Source organism: Eptatretus burgeri, chromosome 18 (assembly GCF_056783735.1).
Source record: "Eptatretus burgeri isolate ZD-2024b chromosome 18, Ebu_testis_v1, whole genome shotgun sequence".
Taxonomy (NCBI): Eukaryota; Metazoa; Chordata; class Myxini; order Myxiniformes; family Myxinidae; genus Eptatretus; species Eptatretus burgeri.
The window spans coordinates 21,674,255-21,688,189 of NC_140978.1; the positions used below are offsets into that span (position 1 = coordinate 21,674,255).

Here is a 13,935-nt window from a genome sequence, read left to right on the forward strand (position 1 = left end):
TTTATCCTATTCCATTTCCTTGTCCAAAATCAGACCATTCCATAGTCTGATTGATTCATTTGTATCCTGTCAAAATCGACAAAACGAGGTGACCACGAATGTGCTGTACACATCCCGGTATGCCGTAGAGTGGCGCTGTGTCATGTCCGTGGCATTCTCTCGTCCATCCACCACTCCCACCCCATCCCCCAGAACTCCCCCACCCACTCCAGAGCATCCATTCCATCGCTCAGACACAAAAAACAACGCCGCATGGATCACTCCCCCTGTCTATGTTGGTGAGAATCCCGAGTATGGTTTTCAATCCACTTCGCTATCCCTCCCTCTACCACCTGTTCATTTGTTCGAGCTCACCTTCCGACATCATGGTGAGAAACCAACTCACCTCGTCTTGCCTCCTAATAAACACCAGCTGTTGAGCCTCTAGCATCACATCCATCCTATCTATCTGTCTCACTCTTTCTGTTTGTCTGCATGTATAATCTCGGTCGATTTTGTGTGTGTGTGTGTGTGTGTGTGTGTGTGTGTGTGTGTGTGTGTGTGTGTGTGTGTGTGTGTGTGTGTGTGTGTGTGTGTGTGTGTGTGTGTGTGTGTGTGTGTGTGTGTGTGTGTGTGTGTGACTGTATGTGTATGCTTTCCTGATAAAATAACACTTTATTATGTCGAACTGCATAAAGAATTTTATCACTAAATTCCCTTGTGGGTTTTAATTAATTCTTATTTTGGAGTGTGCCACTCGTGAAATATTTTTCTCCAACAGTCTCATGTCAGATCATCAATTCAGAATAGACCAGGTCACTCCACCTTGGACATGCTGCTCTGCTCTCCTAAAATGGATGGAGGCCCTCAATATCAGACATGGGATCAGGACTGTCTCTCCAGAAATATCTCGACCTTTTGATACAGTCTGGCATCCTGCAATTCTCTCCAAACTCTCTGCTTATGTCATCCAAGGCCAACTCCACACATGGCTCACTGACTTCCTCCACTCTCGTAGCCAAAGTGTGGCACTCAACGGAATCCTTTAATCTTCTCTCCCTGTCAAGGCTGGAGTGCTCCAAGGGAGAGTTCTTGACCCAGTCCTATTACTAATCTTCATCAATGATCTCTCTGACTCGAGAAAATCCTCTTTATCTCTTTACTGATGCATGACTCCACCCTCTGCCATGACATCCCCCATCCTTTAGACAGGCAGGCTGCAGACTCTTGCCTCTCTTCAGACCTTGACAAAATCACAAGCTTGTCAAATATTTAGAACATGTCTTTCAATCCAGACAAATCTCACACACTCGCACTCTCTCTCCAAAAAGAACATCTGGCAACCTCCACTCCTCCCCCACCTAATTTCTTAACAATCCTCTTGAATAAGTTCAGTCATTCATACTCTTGGGTCTCGTTATCAGCCATGATCTTTCTTGGGCAAACTACATTTTGAAGTTGGCCTCTAAACCCAGTCTCCACCTGGGCATCATCCGTTGTGAAAAGTACGTCCTTGGCACACCTGAACTCCTATACACCTACGAGGTCTTTATCTGCAGCTTGATGGAGTACTGCTCTCCTCTCTGGGCTGGTGCCCCTGCCTCACCCCTTGATCATCTTGACACCATGGAAACCAAGGCTTTCAAGATCATTGGAATCTCCCACGATGAAGCTGAGTCTCTGAGCTTATCACTTTCCCGTCGCAGATAGGTCGGTGGTCTCTCTGTCTTCTACCACCTCCTTTCTGGTCTTGCACCCTCTGCTCCTAACGTTCCATGATTTGTCGCATCACCCCACCCCACTCTCACCTGCGGAATTAACTTCCACGTTCTCTTCAATCACATTCTTCAATCCAGGTCTCAAGAGAACTGTTAACCACCATCTCAGATCATCATACCTCCAAAACCATGATCCTTTCTAACCTCGTTCATTCTCCCGTCTTTCCAAGTTTACAGTTTTTACTTCCTGAGAGTTTGCATCTGTATCCATCTTGTCCACCCATTTGTGTCCTCTCTTAGCCCGCATACTTCCCCACATCCCTCATTTCTCCTATTATTCCTATATTTTATCCTTCAACCTTCCTGTTTGTGTGTCCCCCCCTCTCTTTTTACTGTTCCTTTTGTTATGTTACATCGTCATCCGTTCTATGTTCTAGCTCCCCCACGAGCCTCGACTTTGTATGATAAAAACCTCGTGGGTTTTGCCATTTTTTTGATAAGAGAAATAATAGAGGTTTTTCACCTTGTCTGATTTTTTTTTTCCTTGATGTGCTTTCCCTTTCCCACAGGTTACTCAGGACAGGTGCATCCAATGATGTAGTCTGGAGAACAGGCAAAAGTTGAGGACATGGGAGATTGAAGAAAATGGTAAACAAGGCATATGGTTACCAGCCCAATATGAATGAGACCCCATGACATCTGCAGCTGCTCATTAACAGCAAAGAGATGTGTGTGTGTGTGTGTGTGTGTGTGTGTGTGTGTGTGTGTGTGTGTGTGTGTGTGTGTGTGTGTGTGTGTGTGTGTGTGTGTGTGTGTGTGTGTGTGTGTGTGTGTGTGTGTGTGTGTGTGTGTGTGCGTGCGTGTGTGTGTGTGTGTGTGTGTGTGTGTGTGTGTGTGTGTGTGTGTGCGGGGAGGGGGGCATATAAATATTTCCCACGTGACAAGGAAAGCAGAACAATGCCAGTTTGTAAACACTGCAGCAAGAGTTGTAAGGCAAATATATCTGAGGTTGAGAGATGTTGGGAGCTCTGTTCCCCTGCTTGCACATTTTGACACCTTTGCTCCCGCCTTTTTCACACCCTCGTCCCACAGCCTTCTCCTCCAAAACTCAATTTTCACCTCTGGCTCCACTGCAACCCAACCTACTTGGCCGTGCTAATTCGATGAAGTAGTGAAGTTCTGTGCACTCTGACTCATTCCCCACCTTCATCGGCCCAGCATTCACTTGCTTGTTCAGATGAGGAATGAAGTCGTCAAATTGGGAAAAGGCTCAGGAAGTGATCGTCACACATCATTAACTTGGCTAGAGAAGGACACACAGAGCTGCTGAATGAGACTGCGGGCCCATAGTCGATGAGGAGCAATGTCCTTTCAAAACATTCCGTTTTTCTCATCAACTGGACTTCGGTTCCTGAAACATCGGAAACAGCAAAGGTGAGTACATCAGTTGACTTTATCTCTCTCTCATTGCGAGGAAGCTTCTTTTTTTTAAAAAAAAAAGTACATTAGGGGAGATATTTAACGATTTCCTCAACATTGGGCTGGCCAGTTAAGCATTTCCATCTGAACACTGACCTCATAATGCTGGGATTCCAGGTTCAACTCCCATATAGATATATGATGTAGCTTTGTTCACCGTCTACTTGTAATACATGTCAAACTACATTGATGTCTCCTAATGTCCTCATCCTGCATGTGATTATACAGTCAGTCCTCACTCAACGTTGCGGTTACATTCTTGAAAAGTGTGACTTTAAGTGAATCCAATATAGACAAGGTGTGTGTGTGTGTGTGTGTGTGTGTGTGTGTGTGTGTGTGTGTGTGTGTGTGTGTGTGTGTGTGTGTGTGTGTGTGTGTGTGTGTGTGTGTGTGTGTGTGTGTGTGTGTGTGTGTGTGTGTGTGTGTGGTTATGTTCCAGGGGAAAATTTTGATCATCAGCCAAAAGACATTATTTCCACATCCAGAATAAGTTTTGAATAATTTTAAACAAGCAATTGAATATCATCTCTCGTTGCTTTTTTTTCTCATAATCTCGAGAACTCCGTTTGATTGCAGAGGTTGTGTAACGTCGGCTTCTTCCACATCATCAAAATCCACTTTATTGGCCAAGCATTGGATAACTTTCTTCATGGCAAGGTCATCTTTAAATTCATTGACACATTAAGACCACAATTCCCTCCACACATCATTCATGCACACCTGAGTAACATCAACTCAGGACCCACAGATGCTATCAAGGCACAGCTTGGTGTATACAAGGCCGATACTGTACGTACTCTGGGTGGCTTATGTACCAGTATTTAAGGTATGGCTTATACACCGGTATTTACAGTATGGCTTATACTGTAGCTTTATTAAAACGAACAAAACCATTAATTTGGTACTAAATTAGAGGTAAAGCGACTTTATAACGGAATGTTGAACGACTTTAAACGAGTGTTCCCTGATAGATCAGCGACTTAGTAATGTTAACAATGTTAACTGGGACAATTAAGTCAGGACTTCCTGTATATGTGCAAGCCCTTGCACATCCACACAGTGCCTTCAGAAAGTATTCACAACCCTTGACTTTTTCACATTTTGTTGTGTTACAACCTGAATTTAAAATGGATTAAATTGAGTTTTTTTTGTCACTGATCTACACACACACACACACACACACACACACACACACACACACACACACACACACACACACACACACACACACACACACACACACACACACACACACACACACACAAGCATTTAAAGGCAATTTTCCCCGCTAAAGCGGGGGTTAGCCTTGCGGGCCCCATGACAATCTTCTCCACTTTACCCTGTTTTCTGCATCTCCCCTTCTTAATCCCCTTGCCCACATTTCTTCTTCTACCACCTTTAGCCAAGTTTTTCTCGGTCTTCCCCGTCCTCTACTTCCGACTACACTCATTTCCAACACTCCTCTCGCCCAGTCACTTTCATCCTTCCTCAACACATGACCCAACCATCTCAACCTGTTTCTCTTCACAACCTCCATCACAGACTCGATTCCCATCATCTTCCGCAAGTCATCATTTGTCTTCCTCTCTCAACGATACTCCACACATCCACCGAACCATTCGCATTTCCACCCTTTCCAACCTTTGTTGCTGCTCCATGTTCAGTACCCATGTCTCACTCCCATAAATCATCGTACTCCTCACACATGTTGCATACACCTTTCCCTTCAGCTTCAACGACACTCCCCTCTTCGTCAGCACGCCACTCAGTTCCCGAAACTTCCTCCATGCACATCTCACTCTGGCAACCGTCGAAGAGTCTGATCCACCTTCTCCATTCAGCATGTCTCCGAGATAGCAAAATGTTTTCACACCTTCCAGCTTCACACCATCTCCAAGATCCAACTCAACAATTCCTTCATCTGCTGCTCCCTCGATGCACACCTTACACTTGAATGTAGCTGCCACACTGGTTATTGACCCTCTCACCCCACTACATTTTCGATGAACCCATTCAGCACACATTGTACACTGAATGGAGTTCACTCCGACACCCTTCCTGCACACAGCACACGGCCACTTCCCAGTCCTTTCCACCTCACCACATGCTTTACCACTTGCCATCACCTTCGTCTTTCCGATATTCACCTTCAAACCTTTTGCCTCCATACATTCCTTCCACTTGTTCATCTTCTCCTTCAGTCCATCCATACTCTCTGCAATCAACACCAGATCATCTGCATACAGCAGCTCCCACGGTAAACCCTCCTTTACCCTCCGAGCCACCAGCTCCATCACAACTACAAATAGAAGTGGACTTAGTACCGACCCCTGGTGCACTCCTACCCTCACCTCAAACTCACCACTGTTCCCATCCTTCGTCCTTACAGCTGTGCGTGCTCTCTCGTACATGGCCATCACTACTCTGATCAACCATTCCTCCACTCCTAACTTCCTCACTGCCCATGTCATAACTTCACGTGGTACCCTATCAAATGCTTTCTCAAGATCAACAAACCCAAAAAACAACTTCTTCCTCTTCTCCATGTACTTCTTCTGCAACTGCCTTACAATAAAAATTGCATCTGTCGTTCCTCTTCCTGGCATAAATCCAAACTGCATTTCGTCAATCTTTACCTTCTTCTTTATCCTCTTCTCCAACACCCTTTCCAATACCTTCATTCCATGCTCCAATAACTTTATTGCTCTATAAGAGCCACAGTCCAGAGGGTCACCTTTCCCCTTGTACAGAGGGACGAGGGTACTCAGTTCCCAATCCACTGGAATGCGGCCTTCTTTCACCACCAGATTACAGATCTCTGTCATTCTCTTCACACCCCAACTTCCCGCTGCCTTCAACATATCTCCCACAACTCCCGTCAGCCCTCCTGCTTTTCTACTCTTCATTGCTGCTCTTATAGCTTCCTCAACTTCCTTCTCAGTTATCTTCTCTGCTGGTCCTAAAACTGGGTTACTCTCGAAGTTGCTATCCCATTCATTTTCTACATTCAACAGCCTTTCCATATATCTCTTCCATCTTCCTTTAATTCCATCTGAATCCACAACGATTTGTCCCACTTCATCCTTCAAGCAACTCACCCCCGTCACATCAAATCTCTCTCTCTCTCTCTCTCTCTCTCTCTCTCTCTCTCTCTCTCTCTCTCTCTCTCTCTCTCTCTCTCTCTCTCTCTCTCTCTCTCTCTCTCTCTCTCTCTCTCTCTCTCTCTCTCTCTCTCTCTCTCTCTCTCTCTCTCTCTCTCTCTCTCTCTCTCTCTCTCTCTCTCTCTCTCTCTCTCTCTCTCTCTCTCTCTCTCTCTTCTTCTTCTCTCTCTCCTTCTTCTTCTCTCTCTCCTTCTTCTCTCTCTCCTTCTTCTTCTCTCTCTCCTTCTTCTTCTCTCTCTCCTTCTTCTTCTCTCTCTCCTTCTTCCTCTCTCTCTCTCTCTCTCTCTCTCTCTCTCTCTCTCTCTCTCTCTCTCTCTCTCTCTCTCTCTCTCTCTCTCTCTCTCTCTCTCTCTCTCTCTCTCTCTCTCTCTCTCTCTCTCTCTCTCTCTCTCTCTCTCTCTCTCCTTCTTCTTCTCTCTCTCTTTCTTCTCTCTCTCTCTCTCTCTCCTTCTTCTTCTCTCTCTCCTTCTTCTTCTCTCTCTCCTTCTTCTTCTCTCTCTCCTTCTTCTTCTCTCTCTCCTTCTTCTTCTCTCTCCTTCCTTCTTCTTCTCTCTCTCCTTCTTCTTCTCTCTCTCCTTCTTCTTCTCTCTCTCCTTCTTCTTCTCTCTCCTTCTTCTTCTCTCTCTCCTTCTTCTTCTCTCTCTCCTTCTTCTCTCTCTCTCTCCTTCTTCTTCTCTCTCATCTTCTATTCTCTCTCTCCCTTCTTCTTCTCTCTCTCCTTCTTCTTCTCTCTCTCCTTCTTCTTCTCTCTCTCCTTCTTCTTCTCTCTCTCCTTCTTCTTCTCTCTCTCCTTCTTCTTCTCTCTCTCCTTCTTCTTCTTCTCTCTCTCCTTCTTCTTCTCTCTCCTTCTTCTTCTCTCTCTCCTTCTTCTTCTCTCTCTCCTTCTTCTTCTCTCTCTTTCTTCTTCTCTCTCTCCTTCTTCTTCTCTGTCTCCTTCTTCTTCTCTCTCTCCTTCTTCTTCTCTCTCTCCTTCTTCTTCTCTCTCTCCTTCTTCTTCTCTCTCCTTCTTCTTCTCTCTCTCCTTCTTCTTCTCTCTCTCTCTTCCTCTCCTTCTTCTTCTCTCTCCTTCTTCTTCTCTCTCTCTCCTTCTTCTTCTCTCTCTCCTTCTTCTTCTCTCTCTCCTTCTTCTTCTCTCTCTCCTTCTTCTTCTCTCTCTCCTTCTTCTTCTCTCTCTCCTTCTTCTTCTCTCTCTCCTTCTTCTTCTCTCTCTCCTTCTTCTTCTCTCTCTCCTTCTTCTTCTCTCTCTCCTTCTTCTTCTCTCTCTCCTTCTTCTTCTCTCTCTCCTTCTTCTTCTCTCTCTCTCCTTCTTCTTCTCTCTCTCCTTCTTCTTCTCTCTCTCTCTCCTTCTTCTTCTCTCTCTCTCCTTCTTCTTCTCTCTCTCCTTCTTCTTCTCTCTCTCCTTCTTCTTCTCTCTCTCCTTCTTCTTCTCTCTCTCCTTCTTCTTCTCTCTCTCCTTCTTCTTCTCTCTCCTTCTTCTTCTCTCTCTCCTTCTTCTTCTCTCTCTCCTTCTTCTTCTCTCTCTCCTTCTTCTTCTCTCTCTCCTTCTTCTTCTCTCTCTCCTTCTTCTCTCTCTCTCTCTCTTCTTCTTCTCTCTCCTTCTTCTTCTCTCTCTCCTTCTTCTTCTCTCTCTCCTTCTTCTTCTCTCTCTCCTTCTTCTTCTCTCTCTCCTTCTTCTTCTCTCTCTCCTTCTTCTTCTCTCTCTCCTTCTTCTTCTCTCTCTCCTTCTTCTTCTCTCTCTCCTTCTTCTTCTCTCTCTTCTTCTCTTCTCTCTCTCCTTCTCTTCTCTCTCTCCTTCTCTTCTCTCTCTCCTTCTCTTCTCTCTCTCCTTCTCTTCTCTCTCTCCTTCTCTTCTCTCTCTCCTTCTCTTCTCTCTCTCCTTCTCTTCTCTCTCTCCTTCTCTTCTCTCTCTCCTTCTCTTCTCTCTCTCCTTCTTCTTCTCTCTCTCCTTCTTCTTCTCTCTCTCCTTCTCTTCTCTCTCTCCTTCTTCTTCTCTCTCTCCTTCTCTTCTCTCTCTCCTTCTTCTTCTCTCTCTCTTCTTCTCTCTCTCCTTCTTCTTCTCTCTCTCCTTCTTCTTCTCTCTCTCCTTCTTCTTCTCTCTCTCCTTCTTCTTCTCTCTCTCCTTCTTCTTCTCTCTCTCCTTCTTCTTCTCTCTCTCCTTCTTCTTCTCTCTCTCCTTCTTCTTCTCTCTCTCCTTCTTCTTCTCTCTCTCCTTCTTCTTCTCTCTCTCCTTCTTCTTCTCTCTCTCCTTCTTCTTCTCTCTCTCCTTCTTCTTCTCTCTCTCCTTCTTCTTCTCTCTCTCCTTCTTCTTCTCTCTCTCCTTCTTCTTCTCTCTCTCCTTCTTCTTCTCTCTCTCCTTCTTCTTCTCTCTCTCCTTCTTCTTCTCTCTCTCCTTCTTCTTCTCTCTCCTTCTTCTTCTCTCTCTCCTTCTTCTTCTCTCTCTCCTTCTTCTTCTCTCTCTCCTTCTTCTTCTCTCTCTCCTTCTTCTTCTCTCTCCTTCTTCTTCTCTCTCTCTTCTTCTCTCTCTCCTTGTTCTTGTCTCTCTCCTTCTTCTTCTCTCTCTCCTTCTTCTTCTCTCTCTCCTTCTTGTTCTCTCTCTCCTTCTTCTTCTCTCTCTCCTTCTTCTTCTCTCCTTCTTCTTCTTCTCTCTCTCCTTCTTCTTCTCTCTCTCCTTCTTCTCTCTCTCTCCTTCTTCTTCTCTCTCTCCTTCTTCTTCTCTCTCTCCTTCTTCTTCTCTCTCTCCTTCTTCTTCTCTCTCTCTTCTTCTTCTCTCTCTCCTTCTTCTTCTCTCTCTCCTTCTTCTCTCTCTCTCTTCTTCTTCTCTCTCTCCTTCTTCTTCTCTCTCTCCTTCTTCTTCTCTCTCTCCTTCTTCTTCTCTCTCTCCTTCTTCTTCTCTCTCTCCTTCTTCTTCTCTCTCTCCTTCTTCTTCTCTCTCTCCTTCTTCTTCTCTCTCTCCTTCTTCTTTCTCTCTCCTTCTTCTTCTCTCTCTCCTTCTTCTTCTCTCTCTCCTTCTTCTTCTCTCTCTCTCCTTCTTCTTCTCTCTCTCTCCTTCTTCTTCTCTCTCTCTCCTTCTTCTTCTCTCTCTCCTTCTTCTTCTCTCTCTCTTCTTCTTCTCTCTCTCTCCTTCTTCTTCTCTCTCTCTCCTTCTTCTTCTCTCTCTCCTTCTTCTTCTCTCTCTCTCCTTCTTCTTCTCTCTCTCCTTCTTCTTCTCTCTCTCTCCTTCTTCTTCTCTCTCTCTCCTTCTTCTTCTCTCTCTCTCCTTCTTCTTCTCTCTCTCCTTCTTCTTCTCTCTCTCCTTCTTCTTCTCTCTCTCCTTCTTCTTCTCTCTCTCTCCTTCTTCTTCTCTCTCTCCTTCTTCTTCTCTCTCTCTCCTTCTTCTTCTCTCTCTCCTTCTTCTCTCTCTCCTTCTTCTTCTCTCTCTCTCCTTCTTCTTCTCTCTCTCCTTCTTCTTCTCTCTCTCTCCTTCTTCTTCTCTCTCTCCTTCTTCTTCTCTCTCTCTCCTTCTTCTTCTCTCTCTCCTTCTTCTTCTCTCTCTCTCCTTCTTCTTCTCTCTCTCTCCTTCTTCTTCTCTCTCTCTCCTTCTTCTTCTCTCTCTCCTTCTTCTTCTCTCTCTCCTCCTTCTTCTTCTCTCTCTCCTTCTTCTTCTCTCTCTCTCCTTCTTTCTCTCTCTCCTTCTTCTTCTCTCTCTCTCCTTCTTCTTCTCTCTCTCTCCTTCTTCTTCTCTCTCTCCTTCTTCTTCTCTCTCTCTCCTTCTTCTTCTCTCTCTCCTTCTTCTTCTCTCTCTCCTTCTTCTTCTCTCTCTCCTTCTTCTTCTCTCTCTCTCCTTCTTCTTCTCTCTCTCCTTCTTCTTCTCTCTCTCTCCTTCTTCTTCTCTCTCTCCTTCTTCTTCTCTCTCTCCTTCTTCTTCTCTCTCTCCTTCTTCTTCTCTCTCTCTCCTTCTTCTTCTCTCTCTCCTTCTTCTTCTCTCTCTCTCCTTCTTCTTCTCTCTCTCCTTCTTCTTCTCTCTCTCTCCTTCTTCTTCTCTCTCTCCTTCTTCTTCTCTCTCTCCTTCTTCTCTCTCTCTCCTTCTTCTTCTCTCTCTCTCCTTCTTCTTCTCTCTCTCTCCTTCTTCTTCTCTCTCTCTCTTCTCTCTCTCTCTCTCTTCTCTCTCTCCTTCTTCTTCTCTCTCTCTCCTTCTTCTCTCTCTCCTTCTTCTTCTCTCTCTCTCCTTCTTCTTCTCTCTCTCATTCTTCTTCTCTCTCTCTCCTTCTTCTTCTCTCTCTCCTTCTTCTTCTCTCTCTCTCCTTCTTCTTCTCTCTCTCCTTCTTCTTCTCTCTCTCTCCTTCTTCTTCTCTCTCCTTCTTCTTCTCTCTCTCTCCTTCTTCTTCTCTCTCTCCTTCTTCTTCTCTCTCTCTCCTTCTTCTTCTCTCTCTCCTTCTTCTTCTCTCTCTCTCCTTCTTCTTCTCTCTCTCCTTCTTCTTCTCTCTCTCTCCTTCTTCTTCTCTCTCTCCTTCTTCTTCTGTCTCTCTCCTTCTTCTTCTCTCTCTCCTTCTTCTTCTCTCTCTCTCCTTCTTCTTCTCTCTCTCCTTCTTCTTCTCTCTCTCTCCTTCTTCTTCTCTCTCTCTTCTTCTTCTCTCTCTCTCCCTTCTTCTTCTCTCTCTCCTTCTTCTCTCTCTCTCCTTCTTCTTCTCTCTCTCCTTCTTCTTCTCTCTCTCCTTCTTCTTCTCTCTCTCCTTCTTCTTCTCTCTCTCTCCTTCTTCTTCTCTCTCTCCTTCTTCTTCTCTCTCTCTCCTTCTTCTTCTCTCTCTCCTTCTTCTTCTCTCTCTCTCCTTCTTCTTCTCTCTCTCCTTCTTCTTCTCTCTCTCTCCTTCTTCTTCTCTCTCTCCTTCTTCTTCTCTCTCTCTCCTTCTTCTTCTCTCTCTCCTTCTTCTTCTCTCTCTCTCCTTCTTCTTCTCTCTCTCCTTCTTCTTCTCTCTCTCCTTCTTCTTCTCTCTCTCCTTCTTCTTCTCTCTCTCTCCTTCTTCTTCTCTCTCTCCTTCTTCTTCTCTCTCTCCTTCTTCTTCTCTCTCCTTCTTCTTCTCTCTCTCTCCTTCTTCTTCTCTCTCTCCTTCTTCTTCTCTCTCTCTCCTTCTTCTCTCTCTCTCCTTCTTCTTCTCTCTCTCCTTCTTCTTCTCTCTCTCCTTCTTCTTCTCTCTCTCTCCTTCTTCTTCTCTCTCTCCTTCTTCTTCTCTCTCTCTCCTTCTTCTTCTCTCTCTCCTTCTTCTTCTCTCTCTCTCCTTCTTCTTCTCTCTCCTTCTTCTTCTCTCTCTCTCCTTCTTCTTCTCTCTCTCCTTCTTCTTCTCTCTCTCTCCTTCTTCTTCTCTCTCTCCTTCTTCTTCTCTCTCTCTCCTTCTTCTTCTCTCTCTCCTTCTTCTTCTCTCTCTCCTTCTTCTTCTCTCTCTCTCTTCTTCTTCTCTCTCTCCTTCTTCTTCTCTCTCTCCTTCTTCTTCTCTCTCTCCTTCTTCTTCTCTCTCTCCTTCTTCTTCTCTCTCTCCTTCTTCTTCTCTCTCTCCTTCTTCTTCTCTCTCTCCTTCTTCTTCTCTCTCTCCTTCTTCTTCTCTCTCTCCTTCTTCTTCTCTCTCTCCTTCTTCTTCTCTCTCTCCTTCTTCTTCTCTCTCTCCTTCTTCTTCTCTCTCTCCTTCTTCTTCTCTCTCTCCTTCTTCTTCTCTCTCTCCTTCTTCTTCTCTCTCTCCTTCTTCTTCTCTCTCTCCTTCTTCTTCTCTCTCTCCTTCTTCTTCTCTCTCTCCTTCTTCTTCTCTCTCTCCTTCTTCTTCTCTCTCTCCTTCTTCTTCTCTCTCTCCTTCTTCTTCTCTCTCTCCTTCTTCTCTCTCTCTCTCCTTCTTCTCTCTCTCCTTCTTCTTCTCTCTCTCCTTCTTCTTCTCTCTCTCCTTCTTCTTCTCTCTCTCCTTCTTCTTCTCTCTCTCCTTCTTCTTCTCTCTCTCCTTCTTCTTCTCTCTCTCCTTCTTCTTCTCTCTCTCTTCTTCTCTCTCTCCTTCTTCTTCTCTCTCTCCTTCTTCTTCTCTCTCTCCTTCTTCTCTCTCTCTCCTTCTTCTTCTCTCTCTCCTTCTTCTTCTCTCTCTCCTTCTTCTTCTCTCTCTCCTTCTTCTTCTCTCTCTCCTTCTTCTTCTCTCTCTCTCCTTCTTCTTCTCTCTCTCCTTCTTCTTCTCTCTCTCCTTCTTCTTCTCTCTCTCCTTCTTCTCTCTCTCTCCTTCTTCTCTCTCTCCTTCTTCTTCTCTCTCTCCTTCTTCTTCTCTCTCTCTCTCTCTCTCTCTCTCTCTCCTCTCTCTCCTTCTTCTTCTCTCTCTCCTTCTTCTTCTCTCTCTCCTTCTTCTTCTCTCTCTCCTTCTTCTTCTCTCTCCTTCTTCTTCTCTCTCCTCCTTCTTCTCTCTCCTCCTTCTCTCTCTCTCTCTCTCTCTCTCTCTCTCTCTCTCTCTCTCTCTCTCTCTCTCGTTGCAATCCTGAATACCGCTCTCTTACCCTCCTCCGAATCCAAACGTTCTCCGAACATTTTCCTATGGGCCTCCTGCGCCTTTGAAACCTCTTTCTTTGCAGCCTTCTTGGCTTCGTTATAACTTTCATGTGCTGCCTCTTCTTCCACCGTATCCTTTGCCTTTTGCCATTCCTTGAACTTCTTTCTCTTCTCTTCAATCGTCTTTCCAACTTCATCATCCCACCACCATGTTTCCGAGTGCCTCAGTGGTCCTTTTGTCCATCCACATACCTCACCAACGGCTCCCAATAGACTATCTTTCATTGACATCCAACCACTTTCAAGCTCAACCACATCATCTTCAACCATACTCAGCCTCTCTCTTAATGCTTCCTTCACTGTCGCCTCTTTCAACCTCTACACCTTCATCCTCGGTTGGTACTTTACCCGCCGAATTCTCCTTGCACCTTTCACCCTTATATCGCAGACAACCAGGTGGTGCTGCGAAACAGTCTCCTCCCCTGGGATCACCTTAGTGTCCCGGAGGTTTCCCCTATCTCGCTGACGCACCATCAGGTAGTCAATGGTTGTCGTCGACCCACCTGATGTGTATGTAATAAGCTTATTATCCGCTTTCTGGAATTGAGTATTACAGAGCAACAAATCAGCTCCATCAGCAAACTCCAAGATCCTTTCACCTTCACCATTTCTCACACCATATCCGTAACCCCCATGGACTCCCTCAAAACCGTCTGGACTCCTTCCCACATGTCCATTCAAGTCTCCTCCAACCACAACAACTTCCTCATCTTTCACATTTTCCATCAACTTCTCCATCGCACACCAGAACATGTTCTTCTCTTCATCGCTTAGACCGACCTGCGGGGCATATCCCGAGATGACGTTCATCAAGAGCTTTCCAATCACGATTCTCACCATCATCAACCTTTCACTCACTCTAGTCACACTCACTACACTGTCTACAAACTCCTCAGAAAACATGACACCAACACCATGCACGCCTTCCAGGCACCCTTGCCACATAAACTTGTACTTCTGCCCCTGCCTACCCTTCACCATTCTCACACCACTTCCCTTCCACCGTGTCTCCTGCACACAACATATGTCCACTCTTCTTCTGACCAATGTTTCA

General features: G+C 45.3%; 1 protein-coding gene across 2 annotated transcripts in view; it reads left to right on the forward strand.

Annotated features, from left to right (window-relative positions):
• The first annotated feature begins 222 nt into the window (after window positions 1-222).
• LOC147008714 (SRSF protein kinase 3-like) overlaps window positions 223-13,935 on the forward strand; it is a 126,815-nt gene continuing 113,102 nt past the window's right edge. Inside the window, exons 1-3 of one of the 2 annotated variants that reach the window (XM_085863919.1) lie at window positions 223-368; window positions 2,267-2,345; window positions 2,790-3,131. In XM_085863919.1, the coding sequence (XP_085720045.1) occupies window positions 3,061-3,131 (71 nt within the window). In that variant the 5' untranslated portion in view covers window positions 223-368; window positions 2,267-2,345; window positions 2,790-3,060. The remainder of the gene's footprint in view (window positions 369-2,266; window positions 2,346-2,789; window positions 3,132-13,935) is intronic. The other variant, XM_085863920.1, reaches the window with a different exon arrangement.